A 25,522-nucleotide genomic window follows, 5' to 3' on the forward strand; every position below is an offset into this window, starting at 1 on the left:
TGATCGCCACCAGCTACACAGGCTCAACGCTCCCTCTCTGTTCTGGAACAGTGAGGCCTTGTTTTGTCTTGAGATACTTTTACATCATGTTCTAGGACCTATCTTTTCACACACAAGTGATCCAGTCCTTGGGTCCTTTAACAATAACAACAGAAACCAATGAGATTCTCACCTAAAAAGAATACACTGCCAACTTCGTCATGAGAAAGTTAATAACTAACCTTTTTGTTTAGCATTTAGTATGTGCCCAGTATTGGACTTGGCACTTTGTGTGGACTAAGCATTCAGAAAAGCTCATGTTCCCAGCTTGTCTTCTTCATTTCTGAAGAAAGAATAGAAGAGAGAGATTAGGAGGCTGAGGCAGGAAGATTGCAAGTTCGAGGCCAGCCTGAGCAACTTAGTGAGAACCTGTCTCAAAATAAAAATAATAATGAATTGGGATGGAAAGGCCCTAGATTCAATCCTCTGTATTATAAAAGAAAAAGTATGGTGGGGGGATTGGTCAGAACCAAGAGGGTGTCCACTACATGTTAAAGTTATAAATACACTTATAATATGATCTTATTGTACTGATTAGTATTTTTCTGATTCTAGAGTTGCACACCTTTCCTTGTGCTGTACTGGCTATTTATCATCTTCTTATGTCTACTTTTTAATTGATTTGTCTATTAATGAGCTGTAAGAGTTCTTTATATATTCTGGCCATAGGTTGTATGTATTATAAATATGTTTTGGTTGGCTGGGGATTTAGCTCAGTGGTTCCACCAACTGCCTCGCAAGCACAAGGTCCCGAGTTCGATCCCCTGTGCCAAACAAAATATATGTTTTGGTTAAGGACTACTTTTCATTTTTTAACAATGTCTTTTAAAGTTCTAAATTTTGATAGAATCTCATTTATCAATTTTTTTCTTTTATACATCATGGTTTTGTATCCTAGGAAATTCTTGCCTACCCTAAATTCATGAACATTTTCCCTTATAATTTCTTCTTAAAGTTTTATAGTTTTAGTCTTCATATTTAGATTCATAGATCCTTTCAAGTTATTTTTATGTATGGAAATAAAGGGTCGAGGTTAATTTTTTACATGCAGATACCAGGTGTTCTAGTACCATTTGTTGAAAACATTATCTTTTCCTCTGCTCTTGAGTTGAGTTTATGTTCTATAGAATGTTAATGTTAAATAATCTTTCAAAACTCAGTAGACCATACATATGTGGTTCTATTTCTGGATTCTCTTTTTTATTCCATTGATCTGTGTCTTTCCTTATGCCAACATTGCCTTGATTACTGTAGCTTTGGAAGAAGTCTTAAAATTAGGTAATAAATGTCTTCCAACATTGTTATTTTTTTTCTTTTTACTTTTCCAGGTCCTTTCTACTCCTACATAACTTTTAAATTTCAGTATCCAGTTCTTCATTTATAGCAAGTATACACAGACCTGAATTTTTGTATAGACCTTGTGTTTTCTAATCCTGCTAAATTCAAATACAAGTTCTAGGGGTTCCTAGAGATTTCTTAGTATTTTCTCTGTAGATGATCATTTCATCTACATATAAAGATTTTACTTCTACCTTGCCAATCCTATGGTATTTGTTTCTTTTTATTGCCAGACTATTTTGGTTTAGGTCTATGTTTCAAAGTTTAATGGACAGATGAGGAGTAGGCATATCTGCCCTTGTTCCCCACCTTAGGGAGAAAGCATTGTATCTTTTCCTTTCATATAAGGCGTTTTTGCTGGAAGTATGGAGTACATGTCTTTGATCTGTTCAGAAAGTTCTGTTCTACTTCTAGTCTCCTGATAGCTTTTACCATGAACAGCTGTACAATTTAGACCAATACTTTTTCTGCAACTACTGATAGGATCATATGGCTTTTTCCTTTCCTTTGTTAAAATGATGACTTCCAATGCTGAACCAACACTGCTATCTCTGTAATAAAACCACTTACTACATACTGCCAGATTGGACTTCTAATAGTTTGTTTTGTTAAACAAATTTTATTTATGTTCATGCTTTTTCTTCTATTATCTTCATCCAGTTTTAGTATTAGTACAGTGTTGATTTCCTACAATGAGGGGAGAAGTGTTCCTTCTTTTTTCTACTTTAAATGTTTGACATAATTTATCAGTTAAAATGTATATGAGCCTGTTGTTGTCATATAGGTAGGTTTTCAAGCTAAGAATATACTTTCTTTAATAGATGCTATTCAAATTTTATATTTCCTCCAGAGTCAGTTTCATTAGTTTGTCTTCCAAGGTACTTCATAGAAGTTTTCAAATTTATTTCAAAAAAGATATTTGTAATATGCTTTCTATATCCTTTTAAAGTCTGTAAAATCTTTTATAATGTCCTCTAAATCTTTTTTTTTTTTTTTTGTACCGGGGATCGAACTTGGATCCTTGCACTTGTGAGGCAGATGCTGGAACCACTGAGCTAAGTCCCTGGCATCTAAATCTTGATATTGTAATTTTTAAAAAATGTATAATTGATATTGTGTCATAGGAAGAAAAGGTCTAATGGAGTAGGGGAAGTGGGAAGGGTAGGGGAAAGGAAAGAAGGGGAATGAAAAAATATGAGAAAAGGAAAAAAATGGAAACAAAGTCTTTGTAAATAGGGAAGGGTGCAGGGGGTGAAGGGAGGACAGGGAATGGAGAAAAAATAAGAACCAAGATATGTCATGTAAAGGTACAAGATCCTAATGATGAATGTAGCTGTATTTTATACCCAAAATGTACCAATAAATTTAATGGGAAAAAAAGTTATAAATAGATGTAACTGAACATTGATCCATAATACATTCTTAAATGCAAGGAGACACATATTTTCCAGGCAGCTCATTAGATGACACTGAGTTTCATGGGTATTAGATATAGTACATTTAAATCTAAAGTCAGAATGTAAAATATGACATGATGCTGAGTATTTCAATTAGGAATCAGAACAGAGATGTTTAGGGATATTTGGAATTCACAAAGCAGTGGGCTGATTAATATTCATCAAATGTTTAAAATGTTTTAATTAAGTGATTGTCATAGTCCATTTGGGCGATTATAACCAAATGCCATAACTGGGTGGCTTTTAAACAAATTTATTTCTCATGGTTCTGGGCGCTGGAAAGTCCAAAATTAAGGGTCTATCAGACTTAGCTCTGTAATTAGCCACCCTCAGAGGATAAGCTAATGTGAATAGATCTAAATATGGGTGAATTCTGGTCAGTGAAGGTGACTGGCAGGATCTGCATCTGGATCCATGTTTCCTGTACTGGACAAGAGGGGCCTGGGAAGGTGGCAGGGTGCACAGCCTGGGTGGTTGGCTTTCTTCACGGGGATACTCTGTCCTTCCAGCCCCAGTGTTGGGCAAGAGGCTTCCCAGCCAAGCCCACTCCTGCAGAGTTTAGCCTCACACAGACACGCTGAGCTGTGATGCCCAGGCCCAGTGAGGGGCTCACTTGCACAGAGAGTGCGGACTCAGGGTGATGTCCTTATCCCTTTGGGTGCCCGGCCAGCTCCTAGCCTCGTGGCTTCCTGAGCCTCTTTAAACCTCTGGTAACTTCATCTCCGCCTCACTCCAATGGTCACACTCAGACTGGCCATGATGAAACATCCCTCTGTCCCACTCACCCTACACATGTTCAGTCCTACTCTAACTTCTCTGCTCCCTACCTTGGACCCAAGCCCCTCCGTGGCTGGCCCTCAGCGGTCTGAGTTTCTTACCTGCATTCAGGCAGACCAACTAGGACAGAGCTAGTAAATAATCTTCCTGCTTATATCTTTCTTTCTCTTCCTCTTTCCCTCTCTTCCTCTTAGTAAAGGCTACAGGCCTCTTTGGACACGTTCTAGTATATTCGTAATTTGCTACTCTATTCCCCTATGTTCCTAAATCTCAACAGACATTTAATGGAGATGTAGCCTCCTGCCCTCCTAGTGAGGCCAGCATGATTTTGAGCCTGAGTCAGAGAGCTAGAACCTGCCATCGCCCCAGCCCCCGTCTCCACCAGGGCAGCTCCCGTCCCTTTCAGTGTTATGGGCCTGCCGTAGCTCAGCCCAGCATTAGTGCCCCTGTGGCCTGGGGGAGAGGTCATAGTGCAAGCTGCACATAGAGGTGGGAGGGAAAGAGTTCCAGAAGATAAGGGGCACCAGGCCACACCCCACTGGGGCTCAGGTCTCCTGACCACTGCCGTGACCCAGACAAGAGACGATTTGGGCTCAGACCAGAGTAGATGTGAGGAGGAAAGGTCAAATTCTGGATATGTTTTTAAGGTAGAGCCAGTGGGACTTTCTGATATATTGGAGTGAGCTGTGAAAGAAAAGTGAGGGAGGATCACAGCTCTGAGGGTCCCAAACCAGTTTTATCTCATTTCATTCTTACTCATCTGAAGCTCTCTTCTGCTCTGATGGTTCTCAGGCTTACTGGCACTTTAAAGTTGGTGTGTTCTTCAGGATCAGTTGTCCACTCCAGGATCTGTTGGAATTGTCTTGTTGCTATTAGCATTCTCCCTCCCCCTCCTTCCCTCTCTGCCCCTCCCTCCTTGCCTCTTCCCTTCCCCTTCCTTCCTTCCTTCCCTCCCTCCTTCCCTCCTTTTCTCGCCCCTCTCTTTTCTCCTCTTCTTTCTCTTCCTCCCTTTTACACTTTTTGCATTTTATTGTTCACCTAAGTGACCCTGTTTGATATTTTTTCAGTGCCTTAAGGTAATATAATGGCACAGCAGTGAAGCTGATTACATCTCATATAAGAGAAAGCATGGTGTATTTAACTGAGTTGGACTTATTTTGCTTAGCATGATGGTCTCAAGTTCCATCCATTTTCCTGCAAATGACATGATTTCATTCTTCTTTATGGCGAGTAGTACTCCATTGTGTATATATACTGCATTTTCTTTGTTCATTCATCTGTTGATGAGCATCTATGCTGTTTTCAGTTTAGCTATTATGAATTGTACTGCTATAAACATGAGTATGCATGTATGAGTACAGTAGAATATTTTTAATTTAAAGGAAGAATATCTCTCTCTTTTTCTTTTCTTTTTTTTTCAGTCCTGGGGGTTGAACCCAGGGCCTCGAGAATGCTAGGCAAGCACTGTAGTACTGAGCCACACCCCCAGGCCCAAAGACAACTGTTGATCTTGACAACTCTGTGGCTTTTGCCAGGTCCGTTTGTGTGTTTTGCCAGCACAGTTTCAGGGGAATGTAGGGCAAGCGGCCTCAGTGGTGGTCAAAGACTGCAATGGGAAATGAGCATGTGGAAGCAGCCAGTGATACTGAGCGACCTTCCCAGGAGCCACATCCAGACGGGGCAGAAATGAGACAGGCCAGAAATGAGACAGGCCAGGGAGGACCCTGGAGTTCAAGCAGTTTTTTAGTTGTTCTTGTTTTATATCATTTGTTTTGGGGGATGAGAGAACCTTGAGCATAGTAATAGCAAAGCCATTTGAAAGAGGAATTGATTGATGGGTCAGGGTTCTAAAAGTCAGGGAAGGAAAATCAAAGACTGAGAGAGTCAGGTATCAGGAAGGAGGTGGCCATGAGCACAGTGCTATGCCCAGGAGGAGGTGGGTGAGACAACCATAACCATTGTCCTGGTTTTCTTAGTGAAGTAGATGAGAAGGCAGGGACTTGACCCTGAGTGTGGAGCATGGAGAGGAGGAGCAGGTTTGGAACAGTGGCTGCTAAGGCCAAGTGGAGGGATTGTCAGTCAAGGGTGCTACCAGCTTGGATGGTATTCGAACTGGTGTGTTTGAGATGGGGCCAAAATAGTGCAGGATGGAGTACTCAGCAGCCCTGGACCTGGAGGAGGGGCATGGGGTGGCCCTGCTCCAATGACACTGATTTGCAGTTCTGTGGGCTGCTGGACTCTGTGCTCGGATCTCCTCCCTAACCCTGAGCTACCCCATTTGTGTGTCAGGTGCCTCACCCAGGAACCCTGAAGCTGTCCCACCTACAGGAAGGAATGTACACCTTGCAGCTGACCGTGACTGACACTGTGGGTCAGAGAAGCTCAGACAATGTGTCGGTGACAGTGCATCCCAGGACCTCCTCGCCACCAGGAGGTGAGAGGAAAGTCTTTCCCTTGCATTCACCACAGCCAGTCACATCGGCTGTTCCTGGAAGGACGGCGTCGGCTGTTTTACATCCTGACTATGCATTCCATGGTGCTTCCTTTTAAAAATTTGTTTTAATTTTTTGGGTTTTTTTAGGTTGTTGAGTGAGAGGGGTGTTTTGGTTCGGTTTGGTTTGGTTTAGTTTTTACTAAAAATATAATAATGAAAACAGGCTGCATTATATTTTAGGATATTTTGACACCACAGATTGAGGTGCAGGGAGCACCCCCAAGAGATGAGAATAGACTGTGATCTACTGGGCCCTGTAAATGCTTCATCTTTTCTCATTTGCCTTCATAAAAGACAGCTTCTGACTTTTCCAGGAGAGCATTTTGTTTGAAGATTGAGGGCTTTTTGACATGCACATTCAATGAGTACAGCTGCAGAGTGCAGTTAAAACAGCCCAACTCATAGAAGGACAGAGTAGGATGGTTAGAAGCTGGGGCAATGTAGGCGACATTGGTTAATGTTTCACTGAGAAGGAATAAGCTCTAGTGACCTGTTGCATAGCATGATGACTATAGTCAATGATAATGTATTGCACATTGCAAAATTACTAAGAGTAGATTTTAAATATTCTCACTACAAAAAAATGGTAAGTATCTGAGGTGATGGATATGTTGGTTTACTTGATTTAATCATTCCGCAATGTATACATATATCAAAATATCACTCTGTACCCCATAAATATATACTATTATTATTTGTCAATTAAAAATAAAATACAGAATAAAAAATGAAAGTCATGCCACCGAATAGAAGAAAGACTTAGTTCTTGGGCACAATAAATTGTTGACATAAGTCATTTCAAAATTTTTAAGAAAGAAAAGAATGTGGCTAAGGAATAGTTAAGACAAATTAAATTATGCAAAATACATGGGTCAGGTGGAAAGCATTACTTAAAAATTTTTGTAGACACTTTACACAGATACATATATTAATATAATTTAAAATATATAAAATAGGGGTTCTCACACTGTATTGCACAATGTAAAACTCATTTCACTCATCTATATTACTTTCCCAAGCCCTGCATTTCTAAGATTAGCTCGTTTAAAAATACCCATTATATCGAATTTGGTTAAACTACAGATATAGTGATACTGCAGAGGGAAGCCCATGCAGTGGACTTCTAGAGAACTGCTGAGATATCATGCATGTGAGCATTCTGTAATTTGGTCAGGGGATATTTCCTTACTGTCTGCAGAACATGGAAACTGTGCTAAGCACTGGGGACAGAGCGGTAAACCCAGTAGATATAGTCCTATCCTCCCAAAGGATCTAGTGTCAAAAAGCTCTGCTCTCACTAGCCATAGCTCTAGCAAACTTGCAGCAAGTCTCTAACATTCTTGAATACTTAGGCTATAGATTGTAATTAGCAGTTTGAAGAATAAGGATATAAGAATTGGAATATGATTGGTATACTTCTGTAGTGGATATAGTCTTCCACCAAAAACATAGGCATGCATATTGGAAATGAAGATTCATAAAGAGTTAGAGATTTTAGAATCCTAAGAACTTGGCAACCTTGATAGTTTACATAAGCAGCATTAAAATTTTGGTTGGCTGAACACTCCCTGACCAGCCAAGTTTAAGCTTCCTGTAATGAAGGAAAGGGTAGCTACACATGGATAGGCCAGCACTAAACTCCCACTACCCTGGCACCATGAGATCACCAGGAATGGTGAGTTCATTTAGCTCTGCCTGGATCTGAGCACCCCTGTTGATGAACTGCTGCTGCACAAGAGAGCTAATCAGCTAGGGAGATCATTAGCTGGTACCTGGACCACTGGGAACAGAGCACCAGGGAGGCTCACAGCTCACCTGAATAGATGCAGATAGCCTGTCACTCACACAGAAATTAGAAGACAAGTGCTTTTGTCCAGCTTGGTGGCTGTGAGGGAGGAAGAGCCTGTGTGAACATGAGCAGATGGCTGAGCCCTCAGCAGCAAATGATTTGCTGGTGGATAGACTCAGCCCAGCTTTTCAGGTAAACTGCCAGTTGTAAATTTCTGGCCCTTCTCCAAGATGATAACAAAATGCTTTTAAAGTGGCACAGAATGATGTGAATCACATACTGAAAGGCCACTTTGATATCAGTCTTGTGAATATAACTTTATATAGTAAATAAAAAAGAATCAGTGCAGTACTACTACTTCTACTACTTGGAATCACTTACAGGTTATACTGGAAGAACATGCTATGAATTAAAGTTAATGAAATGCCATATATAAATGGTGAAAAGCAGCAGCAGGAATAGAGAGATGTTTCTGCCTCCTTTATTACATATATTGATTTTGTAATTACTAATCCAGCTGTTATGGTAACCAAGAGTGGTATCCACCAGCATAAATAAGACAGTTATTATATGATCATAACCTATTATATGATAACTTATTATATAATAGTAAGTTACTATATAACATTATATGATAGTAACCTGGTTCAATTTTGATAATGTCAACATTTTAATACTTTTTGTGTGTTTGAAAAAATATCTATTCAAATAGCAAGCCAGAAAAGCACTTCCAGTATCTCCAAATAGAATCCCCCAGAGATTTTCAAGACATTTTTAGGACAGCAGAGAAGATAGTGAAACCTACATTTTCATTAATTTTGAATCTCCTTAAAATTTTCAGCATATTTGATAAGGTATATAGCATATTATTTCTAAATAAATTTGAGATGCATATTCAGTAATGTATTATTGGTCGTGATGCATGGTCAAAAAAGTTTAGAGCCCACTAATCCAGAAATGGATCCATAATAAATATGGCTTTATTTCTAAAACTACCCAGAGATGAGTAAAACTGTCAGATATTTAGGGTTTTCATGTCATGGATTTAAGAAATGTGACAAATATTCACTCCAGACTCATGATGAGTTCACATTTAAGGCAGAACTTTTTCATACAAAGTTATACCTAAAGCCAGACAGAAGAGGACCTGGATTCTGTTCTGTTTGAAGAACAGAGACATCTTTGCTCATCCCGTCCTGCCCCGACCTTTTTCTCTGACTCCTCCACAGTAGCCTGAATTTCAGTCCTAGCTGCAGGCCTTTTGTTTTCCCTTCTTCCTCAGTCGCTTCTACCATTTCTTTTTTCTTTTTTTTTTTTTTACCCTCTTTTTCCCCTGGATCAAGATATCTTCCAATTGGGTGATGCCCATGTAAACTCCTTTTCCACTAGTTTAAATGTGTCTCAATAAAATGTGTCTGAGATTTTACTTGGGTGCTTGCTTCAGCAGCACATATACTAAAAATGGGAACGATACTGAGATTTCACTTGGTTGTGTAGAATGTGCTCAGTCACCAGCCTTGCTGAAATAGCATATAGCACGCTCCTGTCACATTTCCTGAGAGAACTGTGTAGTCCAGACTTTCCCTGTAAAACTGGGACTCTTTGTAACCTAATCCTAGCTGGATACCTTTCATCTGTATTATCAGTGTCAGTCACTTGATTCTTGCACAGCTGTATCTAGTAAGGTTGGCTTAATCGAGGGTGAGGAAAATTCAGTCAGGAGGTCAAGAAGAGGCCTCTAACCTTTCCAGAACCTGTAGCTCTAGCTTGGTTAGGTTTTTCTCATTCTCTAGGCACTCTGCCCAGATGCATTTCCTCATACCCGTGTCTGTCCATCCAGATAGAGTAGAAGTCTTAATTATTCCCATACCCCTGTGACTTGACACTTGTCTACAAACAGGATGCTTGAACATTTGCTTGCGCTACCACTTCTTCTGTGATGACGGCTGCTGCATTGACATCACCCTGACATGTGACGGAGTGCGGCAATGTCCTGATGGATCTGATGAGGATTTCTGTCAAAATTGTGAGTCTGCCTTTTACCCTGTCAGGCAGGGGGCTGGCAGGGGTAGAGGAGGGATGTCTGTGTTCTTAGAATAACATGGGAACCCAGTGTTCTTTCTCTGCCTGGTTTCAAGTATAACTTTATGTCCAAAAGCTATGCCTTAAATGGGAATTCACCATGAGTCTCTAGTCTAAGTTGCAAATGTCAATCTTTTGCTGTTATCAGTGCCATATCAGTGCCATTACTTCTTTTATCCATATTTTTATTTTTTTTTAATCCATCACTTTGAGGGGAGGGTTACCAGGGATTGAACTCAGGACCTTGCACTTGCCAGGCAGGCACTGTGCCACTGAGCTAAATCCCCGGTCCATTGCATATTTTTTAAAAAATTTTTATTTTCCAAAGATTTTTTTTCTTCCCCATCCTAAAAATGCTGCAATAATGTGACTTAAAAAAAAACTGCAGTGAATTGACATTTTGTTTTGATAGTCTTTAAAGAACATTTATGACACACTGGGTTGTACCTAAGTCAGAATTCTTATAGTGTCATGTACATAGAAGTGCCCTGCAAGAAAGAAGACTTGCAGAAAGTTTAAGGAAGCACCCATTTGAGGAAAGACAACCAGTCTCAAAATATAAGGTTTTAGGTTTTATCTTTTTCCATTTCTTCATGTATATTATTTGGAAAGCGAGCTACTGAAAGACTGGAGAATACATGAATACATTCAAAAACTAGAGAGAAACATTTTTATGAGGTTCTGACATGTCTTGGATGGGTCGGTTATTCTCCTAGATATCAATGCTTTTGAATCAACTGCAAATATATAATTTTAGTTGAAGTGCAGAAAAGAAACCACACAACTAACTGAGCTCTCCCATGCTTCAGTGGGCCTTGACCGAAAGCTGGTGACTCACACAGCAGTGAATCCTGCCCTGCCAGGCACCACAGGGCTAATCGCAAATGCTGGGGAGGACTCACAGTTGGAAAAGTCCCAGAAACCCACACCACCCAACCTGCCAGCTACCTTATCAAGCACAGAGAAGAATCACTCTGCCTTGGGGGAACCAGAGAGTCAAATCAGTCCTGTGATGCCAGGTAAGGGCTCTGGCAGGTTCTCCCTGAAGAGCCTTGTTTTTGGTAAATGTGCTCAAAATTAAGTTGATTAATTAACAGGGAATTGGTTTTAGGAGAGATACCAAAATCTGTGGATGTTCAAGTGCTTCATACAAAGTGGCATAGTATTTGCATATAACCTATGCATATTCTCTTATATACTTTAAACCATCTCTATTCTACTTATCATACCTAATACAATCCAAATGCTATGTAGAGTTGTTGTACTGGACCTTTTAAGGACTAACGACACAAAAAAAGTCCGTGCATTTTCAGTACAGACACATTTTTTTTAGTGTGTGCTGAGGATTGAATTCTGGGCCTCCCTCTACCTCCAAGCTACATTCCTAGTCCCAAACACAATTTCTTATCTAAATATTTTCAACCCAAGATTGAATGAAGACCCCTTAAACATGGAGGACTGGCTGCTACATGTATTTGTAGATAAATTAGAGTTAGAAAGTTTTAGTACTTAGTTTAATTAATGCCCTGGGTGTTAAATTTTAGGTTATTTGGAGATGAAGCAGCATAACCCCTACATATTTATGTCAGTCCTCTTCACCCTGAGCACGTGAACATAAAGAAATACACATCAGGGCCGGGGATTTAGCTCAGTGGTCCCCATGACTGCCTCTCAAGTGCAAGGTCCCAAGTTCAATCCCTGGTACCAAAAAAAAGAAATATACATCATCGTGAAGTGTTTTCATGTATTAATAATTCAATGTTAGCTTTCCAGTTTAAATCTGTAATTTTGGTTTTTTTGTATTTTGTTTTTTAATAAAGTTAATAAGATTTTAAAATCACACTACTAAAGTATTACAGGACTCCATCATTTTAAATTTCTTTTATACACATTTGTACTCTCATGATTATGTGACCTCAGAGACAGAAATACAGATTATCACATTTCCATATGCTCTTGCTGATGTCATTTCAGAACCAAAACTCTTGTTTTATTTAAATAATCAGTGGTCAATAACTTTTAAAACTTTATTGATTGAGCTAGGTGTAGTGACACATAACTGTAACACGAGCACTTAGAAGGCTGAATGAGGAGGATCACCACAGGTTTAAGGCCAGCCTGAGCTACCTAGCCATACCTTGTCTCAAAAAAAAAAAATGTTGATTGTACAAAACATGGAAAATGTAAAAAAATGAAAATGACTTAAAATACCAACCTTTATTGAATACTTTAAATACTTTGATATATCTCCTTCCAAATTTTTTGTATACTTTATGTGTTTTAAGTGCCTCTGTACAAATATGTCTGCAAAACGCTAAATTCTATGAGGGGTTTTCTTTCGGAGTTTTTTGGTTAAGCACACTTCAGTCCATGCCTTGCTAGTACTGCCACCTACTGGGAAGATCAGTCACTGCATACAAGTCGCAGGATTCGTCAGTTTTTTCCATGCAGATTTGTAGGAGGAAGACAACTCCCACCTAAGAAACAGTGGGGGACACCAGGTGTCTTTACCAGAAGTGCTGAAGGGGAGAAAAGTCAGAGAGCCATGTTCTTAGAAATCAGGATGGGTGAATTCTTGCTACATCCAAGAGATAGAGAAGCCCACATGGGTTCATATGAAATTAACTGAAGGTACAATAGAGGCCAGGTCTTGCCTTAAATTATCTCTGGCCCTTGGTTTCCTTATCTATCTGTAAGGATCTCAGCCTGGCCCCCTGTGAGGTCCTGTTGAGGCCTGAGTCTGTTTCAGGACCCAGACAGAGCCTCACGCTGATGCTTTGCTCCATCAGCTCTTACCATGCTAGGTATCACCTGCTGATCACAGCAGTAGCCCCAGGAGTGTGGACTCAGGCAGAATCCTTTTGAAAATCATGCCTAAGCTGCCACCAGTCAGTATGCAATTTGAAATGTATTTGGAATCTCTATTTTTGGCCTTTTTGATAATAAACCTTTGGTTTGGGCTGTGAAGATGTAGAGTGGTGTTTCACAGATGCATAGAGATGCATAGAGATGAGCTATTCTTAATAACATATTGGGAGTTTGTTCTTTGTTCTAATTATTAAAGCAATACAGATTTACTGTAGAAAATTAAGAAAATCGAAAAATATTTTTTAAAAATAAAAATTGTCTAGCAAATTTTTTCACTAATATCTTTGTCATGCTTTCTTCTGGTTACTTTTATTTGTACACATACACACATATTTACTCATTTTTAATGAGATCAGGATTTGTTTTTGTTTTTGTTTTTTTTTGGTACCGGGGATCAAACTTGGGACCCTGTGCTTGCAAGGAAGGTGCTGGAACCACTGAGCTAAATCCCCGGCCCAGGATAATATTGTTTTTATAAAACTTTTATTTTTACCAGTTAGGAGGATTGACATGGGCTAGTAGATATTCAACAAAAACACAATTTTCAAATCCAGAGAAGAAGAAGGTGGGAAGAAAAGAACAGAACTTTGAAAATGTTAAAAAGAGCCCTTCTAGCACTAGTTTCTGTTTAGACAGCAGCTGTCTCCCAACTCCTCCTTTCCTAATGTCCCTGGCCTGCAATTTCATGTGAGTTAAAGACCTGGCATAATAGAAATAGATCTAAAAGTACATTCTTGTTTGCGACATGTGCCTGAGGCTTAAAAGGACCATCAGCTAGTACAAATGAATATGGATGAGTGAGGTGTTCTACTGCCTCCTTCCCTCAAAGGCCCATGATGAAAAGAAATAAGACCTGGCTCACCATAGACACGTGCATGAGATACTAAGATCAATGCTGAGAATGTAGTATAGAAAGCAAGGAGATACAGTTTCTCAACGATCAGTCACACTGGAAATAAAAAATTACAGTAGTGCCTCTAGGGGTGGAAAGAAACAAGTCTCATACACTTCTAGTGAGAATAAACTCATCACAGTCCTCTATAAAGTTGTTACTTAGGGCCGGAGATTTTGCTTAGTGGTGCCGATGCCTGCCTTGCAAGCACAAGGTCCCCGGTACCCCCCCCAAAATAAATAAAAATAAAATTGTTACTGAACCCTCAGAACTGTGAATGCCTTGATCCATTTATTCCAATCTTGGGGCCTTATTCCAAGCACATTGCTAGGGATAAAATAAAGACTGCATAGCTGGGGATTTAGCTCAGTGGTTCTGGTGCCTGCCTCACAAGCACAATTTCCTGAGTTCGATCCCCAGTACCAAAAAAAAAAAAAAAAAGACTGCATATAAACATTTGGTTATACAAGGAAACACCCAGGACACTAAGCCCCAGGCTGGGAGGAACACGGAGCTCCAGTGTGGCTGAGTTTACTGGGTGCCAAAAGGCACAATGCCTGGATTGTTGTTGGATGTGGTTGCAGCCGTGAGGCCTGTTCTCTGTGGTCCAGGTCACTCATTAATAAGCCTGTCCTCTGGTATCCACCCAACCAGAGGAAAGAAATCTGATTTCCAGCCCTGCGGAGTGCTAGAAAAGTAGTGATGTGTTTACATTCACATGGATGTGTCTTTCTGGCAACTTGAGAACTCTTGTCTAGCTCGGCAGGTCAGATTCTTTAAAGAATAAAGTACAGACCTGGGAGAATATGTGCTTTCTGTACAGAGGCCTGGAGTTCTTCGTGCTTTCCGTGGGTTCTTTGGCTGAATATGCCAAAACCTCATTGGTTAGCTTATCTGCAGAAGTAACTAGAGTGAGCTACTTTGATTCTTGTGTTGTTACAGAAAGTACTTTATTCAAGGATTTTTTTTTTAAATGCTGGAGATCAAACTTAGGGCCTCGCATATACTAAGCAAGCACTCTACCACTGAGCTATACTGCGGGCCTAAGATTTTTTTTTAAAGAGTTCCTTTTTCATGCCCTAAATTTTTAAAATTTCATCTCATCATGTTAAATTATTTATTTTCTTATGGAGGAACCATTTGGAAACTGTAAAATCAGAGTTCTGGGAAAATACCTTAGATTTGTTTGCATGTGATAGCACAGGTGTACAGCCTGTCTTCCACCAGCATGGTGCTAGGAATAAACCAGATTGGAAGATCATGTGTAAGGACATTTACTTATCAAGAGGAGAATCTTGCCGGGGATTTAGCTCAGTGGTTTCGCCGCCTGCTGCACAAGCGCAAGGACCTGAGTTCGATCTCCGGTACCAAAAAAAAGAAAGGGCCGGGGATGTAGCCCAGTGGTTTTGCTGCCTGCTGCGCAAGTGCAAGGACCCGAGTTTGATCCCCAGTACCAAAAAAAAAAAAAGAGAATCTTCAAATGGTTATTTCCATGAAATTATTTTGAGGGGAGTAGGTCCTCTTTCACTGCCCTACTTACTTTGGAAAATGTCATTTTGCCTACTGCAATCAGCAGGTTCCTGTAAGCATACTCATTGTTCTGGGGCACATAGAGAAATGATGATCTTGGAAAAGGCACCCTCTAACTTCTACGGGGTTTCAGGTTGAAGGTTTTATAATGGAGGCTATATAATGTTTTAACTTTGAAAGCTATATATGGTTTATATAGTAAATTACATTGTGTTTTGTTTTGGTTTGGTTTTTGGTTTTTTGAGACAGAGTCTCACAATGTAGTTCAGGCTGGCCTTGAACTCACTATGTAGCCCAGCCTGGCCTCGAACTCCTGGCAATCCTCCTGCCTCGGCCTCCTGAGTGCTAGGATTACAGGCATGCACCACTATACCCGGAATAAATTCTATTTTGTAAACTCTGACCCACATGTTGATAAAGCTGAAGTTTCACCGGACTGGGTTTGACAAGTTCCCAAAGCTGAGATGAGGAACTCAATCCACCCTAAACATAGACTGTTTAGAAGTTCGTTGACTCTCATTGTGGAAAAAAAAAATTTCAGGAGTAGTCAGTAAGAGGCATGGGAAAAGTTTTATTCAGCAGAAATTCAGAAGTACACACTCAAAGAAATAGAGTATGGGCCCTAAAGAAAGAAGGCTTCCTTATGAGCTGGAGCTAGGTATATTTTTGGGGTCCTGGGTATATTCAAGATGGATGATCTAGGATATGTATTTCTATTGTCTGTCAAGTTACTCATCTGGCAGAATGCAAGCCATTTACATGTGTTTGAAGTTGAGACATGCTGCCCTCTAATATTGCTGCTTTTTTTGAGGTTGGAGGAAGCACAATTTACAGGTGAAAAATACAGGTCCAAAGACCAATTTACAGGCTTTTAAAGACCTTTAGGAATTTTTTGAGTGAGTTTCCTGAAAGGGAAAAAGGCTTGAGTAACTTTTGTGTTCTGAAGCTACAGGTTTGTGTTTTTTTAAGTACAATTTTTTTTTTGGTACCGGGAATCGAACTCGGGTCCTTGTACTTGCATAGCAGGCGGCGAAACCACTGAGCTAAATCCCCAGCCCTTAAATACAACTTTTAAATCCCGATTTCCTTGCATCTTTTTTGTCTGTTTTTAAATTTCTTTTTTTCTATCCTTATAAGGAACCACTTGCTTTTCAACAAAATGACATGGCTCATTTTATTTAGAAATTAGCTAAATATCCCCTACCCTTCAGGTAGTATTAAAAGATTATTCTATAGACAAATACAAATATAATCATCAATAGTGATATTTTTATTGTTCTGCCTTCGCCAGTGGAAATAAGATATTAGTAAAATGAATTTTAGAATACTTTTTAATAAGTTTTAGACAAGTTGTAGAGGCTTTCTAAAGCTTACTACTCCTAAATATGAAAATGAACAAAGAGATGTCATGAGCACTTTTATGGTTATAATGAGGCTTAAATAACACTCCCAGTGTACACGATGTACATGCAGACCAGAGGTGTCCAGCCAGCAGTGATCTCACCCTACTGCGATACTGAACAGTTCCTGCAGAGAGCTCCCTTTTATGTACTTTGCAGACGCGCAGTGTGGTCCAGCACTGAAGGGCAAAATGCCAGTGTCTACATTGGTTGGGCTCAGGTAGCAGGTGATCACAGGAAGCTGAAAAGCATTCTGAGAGGCAGGCCCTTTCCCAGCTGGCTTTTCTAACTTCTTCCAGAACATGTTCTATGGTGACCGAGAATGAAATTTAAACAATTCTGTCCAGCTACCAACTCCCTCAGTAAATGTGTTAGGAGAACATAATAGCCAGGTCATCCAGAAGAGAGGAAAAATACTTTCCTAAGACTTGAACTCTTCTGGAAGATTCATTACAAAAAGAATCATTTGCAAAGTAAGAGAGATAATCATTTTGTTCTGATTTACTGCATAGGTTAGAGCTGATAATTGGATGTGTGGGAGTAAAGCATTCTCTATATATGGCATTCCATGTGTGAAGTCTAGGAAAAGTGAATCATGAAGTCTAGGAAATTACAGTGAATTCCTTCATAAAATGTAGAAAATAGAAATTCACATTTCAAATACCAAGAAGGGAGGGCAATGTATCTGGGAAATTCTGGAGACCTTGGTGTTTGTGCCTCCTGAAGTTCCTGAGCCCATTCCCTCTCCTAGAACAACATCTTTCCCAATTCCCACTCCACTGTTTCCTCCCCCAGGGAAAGAAGACACTTAAGAACATACTCTAATTTTGATAACTGAAGGTTTGTGCCATTTTTTAAACACCACCCCCCTTCCAAGAATAGGTTCCCTTTCCAAGTACAGTTAATCCACTTCTCTTAATAGACCATTGTGCCAAGCCTTCCAGAGGAAACAATTAAATTTGTAATCATCCTGAAATATGAATATTGTCTATAAGTCCTGGGGATAGAAAACTTGTATTTGTTAGCTGTGACTTGGAGAGCAGTGTGGGTCCCTAGAAAAGCTGCTTTTGATCAGTTCTGGGTTCCAATCTAGCACCTCCAGTTACTAACTACAAGGTAATTAACTTCTCCAAATTACATTTCCTCACCTGTAAGAGGATAGTATCTTCTCGTTGTATTATGTAGATTGCATGATTGCACTATATGAATTTTTACTGGACTACTCAAGTTCAGTGGTATTCACTAGGAAACCAGGGCAAGAGAACTGTAAGACAAAAATAGAAAAAGTACAATGGTAGTTCCAGCACTGGATTCCTCTTCAGAGTTAAGATAAACACACTCACATCTCTACTCGGAAGAAGCAGAGGGGAGAACCCTATGAATGCAGTTATTTTATGTTTTTCTGTCAGCAGAAAGACAAGCCAGTTAATCCTCTGAATAAAATTGGGACTTAATAAATTTTGGCATTTTGTGTAGTCCTGTATCATTATTTTCAAAATTTCTAACCATGTGATCTTCCCATTTTCAAATTTATTATTGGAGAGAGAGGTAAAGGAGAATGCATAGTTTTTTTGCAACTAACTTGGCAGTAAGACATGGGGAGGAAGAAAGGGATGGAGAAATCTTACACGGTGGATTTTAGGTAATTTAATAGTTTAATTTCCAACCTTTTGTCAGGGATGCTAGTTTGATGTGCACAGTTGCTAGACAGACCATGTGTTTTTTATATACCACCTTTAAATCATCTCATTTTAATGGCAGAGTTATTAATATTTCTGTTGATGCCATATAAGTCAAGAAGCTTTAAAAGTTGTTTTATTTTTCAATAAAATTGTTCATGTGGGAAGATTTCTAATTTATTCCCATGAAGCATTATAATATTCAAAGATCCACTTGAAACCATAGTATAGCATGAGAGTAACTCCACCAACTCAGGTATTATTTATTCTATCAGTGGAATAAGCACACAAATGCTATAAATTACTGGATGAGAAATGACAGAAAGGCATACCCTTGGCTTATCAGAACCGTAGGGTAAAAATTCTGAGATTTTCTTTTTCTTGATATTTTCCCTCAATATGTATATAATAACTGATTAGAAGAGTTCAATAATGCATCATTAAACCAGAAGTTCTAGCTTCCACCAACAAGGAGCCAGATACCCCGACCTTCAGTCTCTGCCCTGTGACCCACTTAACTCCTGTGTGAAACTGGGCAGTAATCTGAGCCTCAGCCTAACAGGAAAAATTGAGCTAACATTACCTGACCAGTAGGGTTGTGGTGAGAAAGTGCCACAGCAAGTCTACATGCTCTGTGTGCTCATTCTTAATTTTACAAAGAAAACTTTCTTGACTGTTTCTGCTTCCCAGGCCTAATGTCCAGAGACTGCCCTTGACTTTCCTAGATGAGGTTCCTCCTTCCTTCAGGGGTGGGGAGGGCAGTCTGGTGCAGTGAGGTTCTTCCCTTTCTCTGTCCAATGGCTTAACTAGTTACTTTCTGCTTTATCAAACTGGTCACATCAGCCATCCAGTGTCTTAGTATCAAACATAGGCCTATGTTTGAAAAATAAATCATGTAAGTCCTTCCTCTAAGTCATTCTTTTAAAAAATAAGTAAGGCTGTATTTCCACTTCCATTTACTGAAGTTTTTGATGTGTCTTCAACATATGTTCCCTTTGTTTTCCACAGATACCAGTTCCCTGGGGAAGAACAGAAATGAGGAAAATTTTATTTTTGAGTCCAAGAGCCATCGAAGAAGGGGGGAACACCCAGCTCCTGAAGCAGGTAAACATATACTTTGAAAATGTACTGCAGAGTAGAGATTTCTGCAGAACCACATGTGCTGTGGTTGAGGATATCAGATGAAGCCTTGAGAGTTCAGGGCAGGAGCAGCAATCCATGGGCCAAAAGAACTGTCTTCTCATCTTCTGCATCATCATGTATCATGGTGCTCCTGACCTTAGAGCTCTTTGGACCTCAGTTTTCTTTTCTATACCCTGTCAGGTAGAACATTCTGTAGGAAGTCATGTGCATAGGGTTAAGAACAAGGGCTCTAGGATCACACAGTTCAAATTCTGGCTGCACCACTAAACTCAATGAGCTTGGACAGGTCCTTATCTCTTGGTCCCAATTTCCTCACTGCTGAGATGAGAATAGTTACTCACTTGCCTCATAGGGTTGGTTATTAAGGAGAACAAATGGAACAGTTAATATAAGGCATTTATACTGTGAGGCTCATTTCATAGGATAATAATGATATAAATAATATAAATGATGGCTATTACTATTGAGATATTTATGATGCAAGAAGGGACCTAGTGCTCTTAGTGCTCCAGTAACAAATACAGAAAGCAGCAGGAATGGGGAAAGGACATAGGAGGTAGAAGGAAATTTTACTAAGTGAAAAGGAATACCATAATTCTACAATTTTGGTTGTTTTTAACTAGAAAGAAAATACTTTGGACATACTGCTAAAGAAAGGCAGGCTTTAGACCTAAATCTCACAAACTAATCAGTAAAAAGAAATTTAGGAGCACAAATGATTCTTAAATTACAGATTGAAACATTGAGAAAATTTTTCTTTTACTTTTGTAATATATAGATAACACTAAAATATAATTTTTTTGTTTTGTTTGAGACAGGGTCTTGCTATGTAGTTCAGGCTGGTCTTCAACTCACTATTTAGCCCAGGCTAGGCTCAAACTCTTGGCTATCCTCCAGCCTCAGCCTCCCAAGTGTTGGGATACTAGGTGTGCACCACCACTCCTGGTTTAAACTATAATTTTTAAAAGACAGATATCTAAGAATAATCTAGATGTTAAGTACCTGAATGCCCCTCACTCCACTCTGCTGGTCTAGTGGACTTAGCCTGTCCCGAGATATTTGAATAACAGGGTGCTGGTCCCCTATCAACATCTGGCCATGAAACATAGAGCTTCAGTTTTAGTGGCTGGTATTGATTCTAATTGTTAGATATTTTCAATGTCATTTCCATTCATTATGAGAAGAATACATAATTCATCACCTTATCTGATTACTGAGAATTTTATCATGATGTGTTTTACCTTCTTTTTTTTTTTTTTTTGGTACTGGGGATCAAACTTGGGACCTTAAGCTTGCAAGGCAGGCACCAGAACCACTGAACTAAATCCCCAGTCCTATCATAGTGTGTTTTAGAAGGGGCTGGAAAGTTTTAAATCTCAGATTCCCCAAGCTAATTGAGAAATTATGCCAACTAGGTTCTAAAAAGTTGGGAATAATTTTCAGTATTCTGGCAAATGCTACTTTATAGGAGATTTCCATTTCCTTATTGGTGTTCAGCAGGGATCAGATTTGACAGTTCAACAACCTCATATCTGACTTGGCAAACAGACATTGTCCTCAGTTGTATATCTGGGTTTTGTTACCACAGCTAAGTCTGAGCCCCAGAATGGGGGTGGGGGCCTCCACCAACAGCTTGCTTCCCTTTTAACCTAAACTCTGGTTCTCAGTGTTCAACAAGTCAGACACAGTTTGAGGTCTGGAAGCTGCTTCTTCCTTCCCTGGTCTGAATAAGTGGATCTGGGGCTGGGTGTTCTGTTCTAGTTTGTGGGATATTGTTGGGGGCTCCTGGGATTTCTGTGGGGTTGACTAAAGTCTTTTTTTGTCCTGTTCCTCTATAAAATATCCAACTTAATGTGGTCTGTGCACAAGGCCAAGGGGAGAACTGACACCTTCAGACCACTCAGCCCATTCAAAATTTCTTCCATCGAGGTGGTCACTGAAGCCCAGACCATTGGCATGAAGGAAGGAAGCACTGGGTTCTTTCTGATTTTATTTTTATTAGCACATGTTTGCACTATATAATGATTATACTCATCCTGGGGAGTTCATACATGTATATAGCACATCTTGGTTCTGTTTTCATCCCCTAACCCTGACTCCCGTGCCCTCCGTCTCTTGGTTCCCTTCCGTTTTGCGTAAGATCTGTCTCCCTGTTTCCTGTTGTCTTTTATTTTACTCTTTATTTATATTTTGGATTTCTCATAGAAAGCCTGTATGTGTGATTTCACTTAACATTGTGGTCTCAAGGTTCACCCATTTTCCCACAAATGATTCAAGTTTATCCTTTTTTTTCTTCTTTTTTTTTTTTTGGTACCGGGGATTGAACTCCTTGGGTCTTTGCGCTTGTGCAGCAGGCGGCGAAACCACTGAGCTAAATCCCCGGCCCTAGTTTATCCTTCTTTATGGCAAAGTAATACCACATTTTCTTTATCCATTCATCTGTTGTTTCATTTTGTTTTGTTTGCTACATGTATTCTCTTTTTTTTTTCTTTGTACCGGGGACCGAACTTAGGACCTTGCACTTGCAAGGCAGGCAGGAGCACCACTGAGCTAAATCCCTGGCCCTATTCTCTTTAATTGAAGGATTGTTCAATGAATTTTAAGTACATAAAATCACTAATTTTAAATGTTTTAAAATATATGTATCAATTTACTAACACACACAGCAAGGCACTAAACAAAGATCTTACATATGACTGCCACACAGTCTCTTCAATGTGAAATTTCTTATCCTTGTCTCTGTCTAATGGAAATGTTGCTCTCCATTTCTATGACCTAATGAGTTTCTGTGACCTTTAAACCCCTTCAACCTTTGTTTTATACAAATGTTATTATCGCAGATCAGAGCCTGATTTTTACTCATTTTGGATCTTATTACTTTGGAATTTAACCAGTTTATGAGTGCAACTCACTTCTATCTCTATCAGTATCTTTTATGCAAATTTTAATGTTTCCTTGATATTTTTCTTTTTTTCTCTTCCTTGATATTTTTCTTTTGCTACTTTGTCTTGGTTTTTCATGTTTTCAATTCCAGAAACTTGGAATGTACATAATCTATTTTTGTCTACAACTCTGACAAATTGATTTATATGAACTACTATCTGATGCGGTAATTACTGGTTTTCCCAGTTCAGGATTTCAAACATATCCACCCCTCTCTGACCAATGCTTTGGAAATTTTCTTCTTATATTATCAGTATTAACATTATGAACTTGTTAATTTTTTGAAAGGAAATAAAACTGAACCACTTTCCAATTCTGTCAGATGAACATTTAAAATGTCTTTTCTATACTTTGTCCTGCCCACAGTGACAAAGCACTTCTATCTAAAATACATTTGGCTTAACAACATGCATCTTTATAATATCATGTGGCAAAAATAATGGTATTTATTTGTCCAGTATATCAAATATATGGCATGTACTTTGATAATTTAAAACTACATAAGCTGAAAATTTTAAATCTAGCTTACCAATCTATTTTCCATTTAGGTTTATTATCCTATATGTAACAATGTTAGACTTCCTGTTCTTAACTAGTTTTAATCATTAAATCTTTCATACAGCTATCTCCTGGCTTTTTTAAATTTTTCTGTTGGCTACAGTAAAGCATTCAGCAAAATTTTCAGAAAGGGTTCCTGGTTGATATACTTTCTTAACCCTTGGTATCTGAAAATATCTTCCAGTTGCCTTCATACACAAATGCTAACTTGGCAAGGTATATAATTCTTGCTTCAAAATTATTTCCCCTTAAAACTTTGTAGGTATTGTTCCATTGTCTTACGGCATTTAGAATTTCAAGAGAAAAAAATCTGTCAGTCTGACTCTTGCCCCTTTACAGATAACCTGCTTTCTCTGTGTGGATATTTGCAAAAATTTTTCTTTATCCTTGATATTCTAAAAATTCCTGAGGATATGTCTAGGTGTTGCTTTCTTCTTGTTAAATTTTAAAGGTACCCTGTGAGCCTTCTTAATTTCCAGGCCTACTTTATTCTTCAACTTTGGAAAGTTTTCTTCAATTAGTTCTTTTATTGTTTCAGCTTTTTTATTGTTTCTTTGCTTTGTCCTCCATTTCAGGGTATTCCTATTACACATAGTTTGTATCTTCCAGGCGGGCCCTCTACATCTCTCTTTTTCCCCTCTTTCCTAATTTCTTTAGCCTTTTCCTCTGCATGCTGTGAGAATTTCTCGTTTTACATTTTTCTTCAGCAACTTTATTATGTGGCCAACCCTGCTTACATGCATCCTTTAAATGGAAAACCACAATCTCTTACATGTGCTCACACCCATCTGCTCTATAATTAAGCCCACATGGATAATGAACTCTCTTATAAGACATTCACTACTTTCCAGAGGATTGCTGTAGACTGGTACAGAGAATGTATTTTCTCGATTATTTAGCTCTGTTCCTTTCTTTCACACTGTGGTCTTAGGACCTTTTCAATGGCTCTTCCCAATGGGATCCAAAAAAATGTGGTCTTCTCATTCATCTGATTCCAAGATTTAGCTATTATGAATTGTGCTGCTATAAACATGAGTATGCACATATCACTGTAATATGATGTCTTTTCTCTTTCAGGAAGATATTTAGAAAGGAAATAGCTGTGTTGAATGGAATTTCTAGTTTTAGCTTTTTGAGGAATCTCTATACTGATTTCCATAATACTTGTACTAGTTTACATTCTTGCTAACAAGGTAGAAGATTTCCATCTTCCCCATAGCTTCTCCAGCCTTTGTTATTAATAGATTTATTGATAATAGTGATTCTTTCTGGAGTAAAACAGAATCTCTATTGTTTTAATGTGCATTTCTCTTAAGTAGGAAAACTGTTTGGGGTTCTGTATGCCTCACTTATCTGTATGTTTAATTCTTTCCCCATATTTGCAAAGGTTTTTGCTATTATTTCTGTAAACAGATTTTTTTTGTAAACAGATTTTTTTTAATACCAATTGTGTGTCTTCTGATTTTTCACTTATTCCAATTAATCTGTCTTTTTTTGTGTGTCATCCAGCAGCTGATGGATCCATTTGTTTTTTTTTTTATGTTCTGTTCTTTTTAAGGTATATCTCAGTATATGGTCACTGCAACAGCCCTATCTTCTAGTTCTGACACTTGTCCTCAAATTTGTCACTTCTATTACCCATACTTTGAATAAAATGTTTAATCTCCTGGAATTTCTGTATGGTACCTTTTCATGGATTCTAAATCTTTGCTAAGCTGGTCATTAATGTTTTGTACCATTTTCTTTAGTTCAGATAGTTGTTTCTTAGTGTCTTCTATAAACTCACTGTTTTATTAAGTCCACTATGTGTTTAGTTATATTGTCTTTGAGCTTGCCAAGCACCTTATTGAACTGTTTTTTATCTCCTCTTTCATCACATCAAATAATTCAGCTTTGAGGCTTTTGAGTCCCTTACCATTGATACCCCATGTATCAGCTTTGGGGGAGTAAGATGAGTTTTTGGAGTCATTTTGTGTCTTATCTTCTCATGTTGTTGTTGTGTGTAATGTGTCCGTGTGTGTGTGTATGCATGTGCTGAGCTTTGTGGGTCAATTATAGTGGAAAGATTTTGTTGCTATTATAGAGACCTATTCAGTTAGCATCTACTTTTCAACCATACACTCTGGGCATGGCTAACTATATGCCTTTGCCTATGTCTCAAGATTCAACCCCCTCTGTTAATTTGGAGAGTGAGGGTGCATTATAATTAGCCCAGCACCCAGCTCTCCAGAAATGGACCACAGTATTGTTAATAACACAATGCCATCCAGATAATGGCATACAGAAAAGAAAACAAAATAAAACAAAACACAGAACGCTTCGTGAATCTTCACATCATCCTTGTGCAGGGGCCATGCTAATCTTCTGTGTGTCATTCCAATTTTAATATATGTGCTACCGATGTGAGTATGGAAGCAGTGATTCTTGTCACCTCTAGAGAGCTGATGTGTGTGGAATGTATGAGAAAACTCTAGAATAAAAATTCTAGAAAAAAAGCCACAAAAAAAATAGAATAAAAATTATAGCCATGGTG

At 38.9% G+C, this 25,522-nt stretch overlaps 1 protein-coding gene and 1 non-coding gene across 5 annotated transcripts in view; one reads left to right on the forward strand and one right to left on the reverse strand.

Moving 5' to 3' along the window:
* Positions 1-25,522, forward strand: part of Lrp11 (LDL receptor related protein 11) — a 104,163-nt gene that overhangs the window by 11,252 nt on the left and 67,389 nt on the right. For all 4 annotated transcript variants that reach the window (XM_021238012.2, XM_087193577.1, XM_021238011.2 and 1 more), the window contains 4 exons: positions 5,901-6,045; positions 9,795-9,920; positions 10,786-10,995; positions 19,354-19,449. In XM_021238012.2, coding sequence (XP_021093671.1) covers positions 5,901-6,045; positions 9,795-9,920; positions 10,786-10,995; positions 19,354-19,449 — 577 coding nt within the window. The remainder of the gene's footprint in view (positions 1-5,900; positions 6,046-9,794; positions 9,921-10,785; positions 10,996-19,353; positions 19,450-25,522) is intronic.
* Positions 25,293-25,399, reverse strand: LOC147823332 (U6 spliceosomal RNA). Its single transcript, XR_015444087.1, has one exon. It is a non-coding gene; the product is annotated as a U6 spliceosomal RNA (small nuclear RNA).

The sequence above is a fragment of the Heterocephalus glaber genome, unplaced genomic scaffold (assembly GCF_053883595.1).
Source record: "Heterocephalus glaber isolate CG9 unplaced genomic scaffold, H.glaber_assembly_v1.0 deba00001593, whole genome shotgun sequence".
NCBI classification, from domain to species: Eukaryota; Metazoa; Chordata; class Mammalia; order Rodentia; family Bathyergidae; genus Heterocephalus; species Heterocephalus glaber.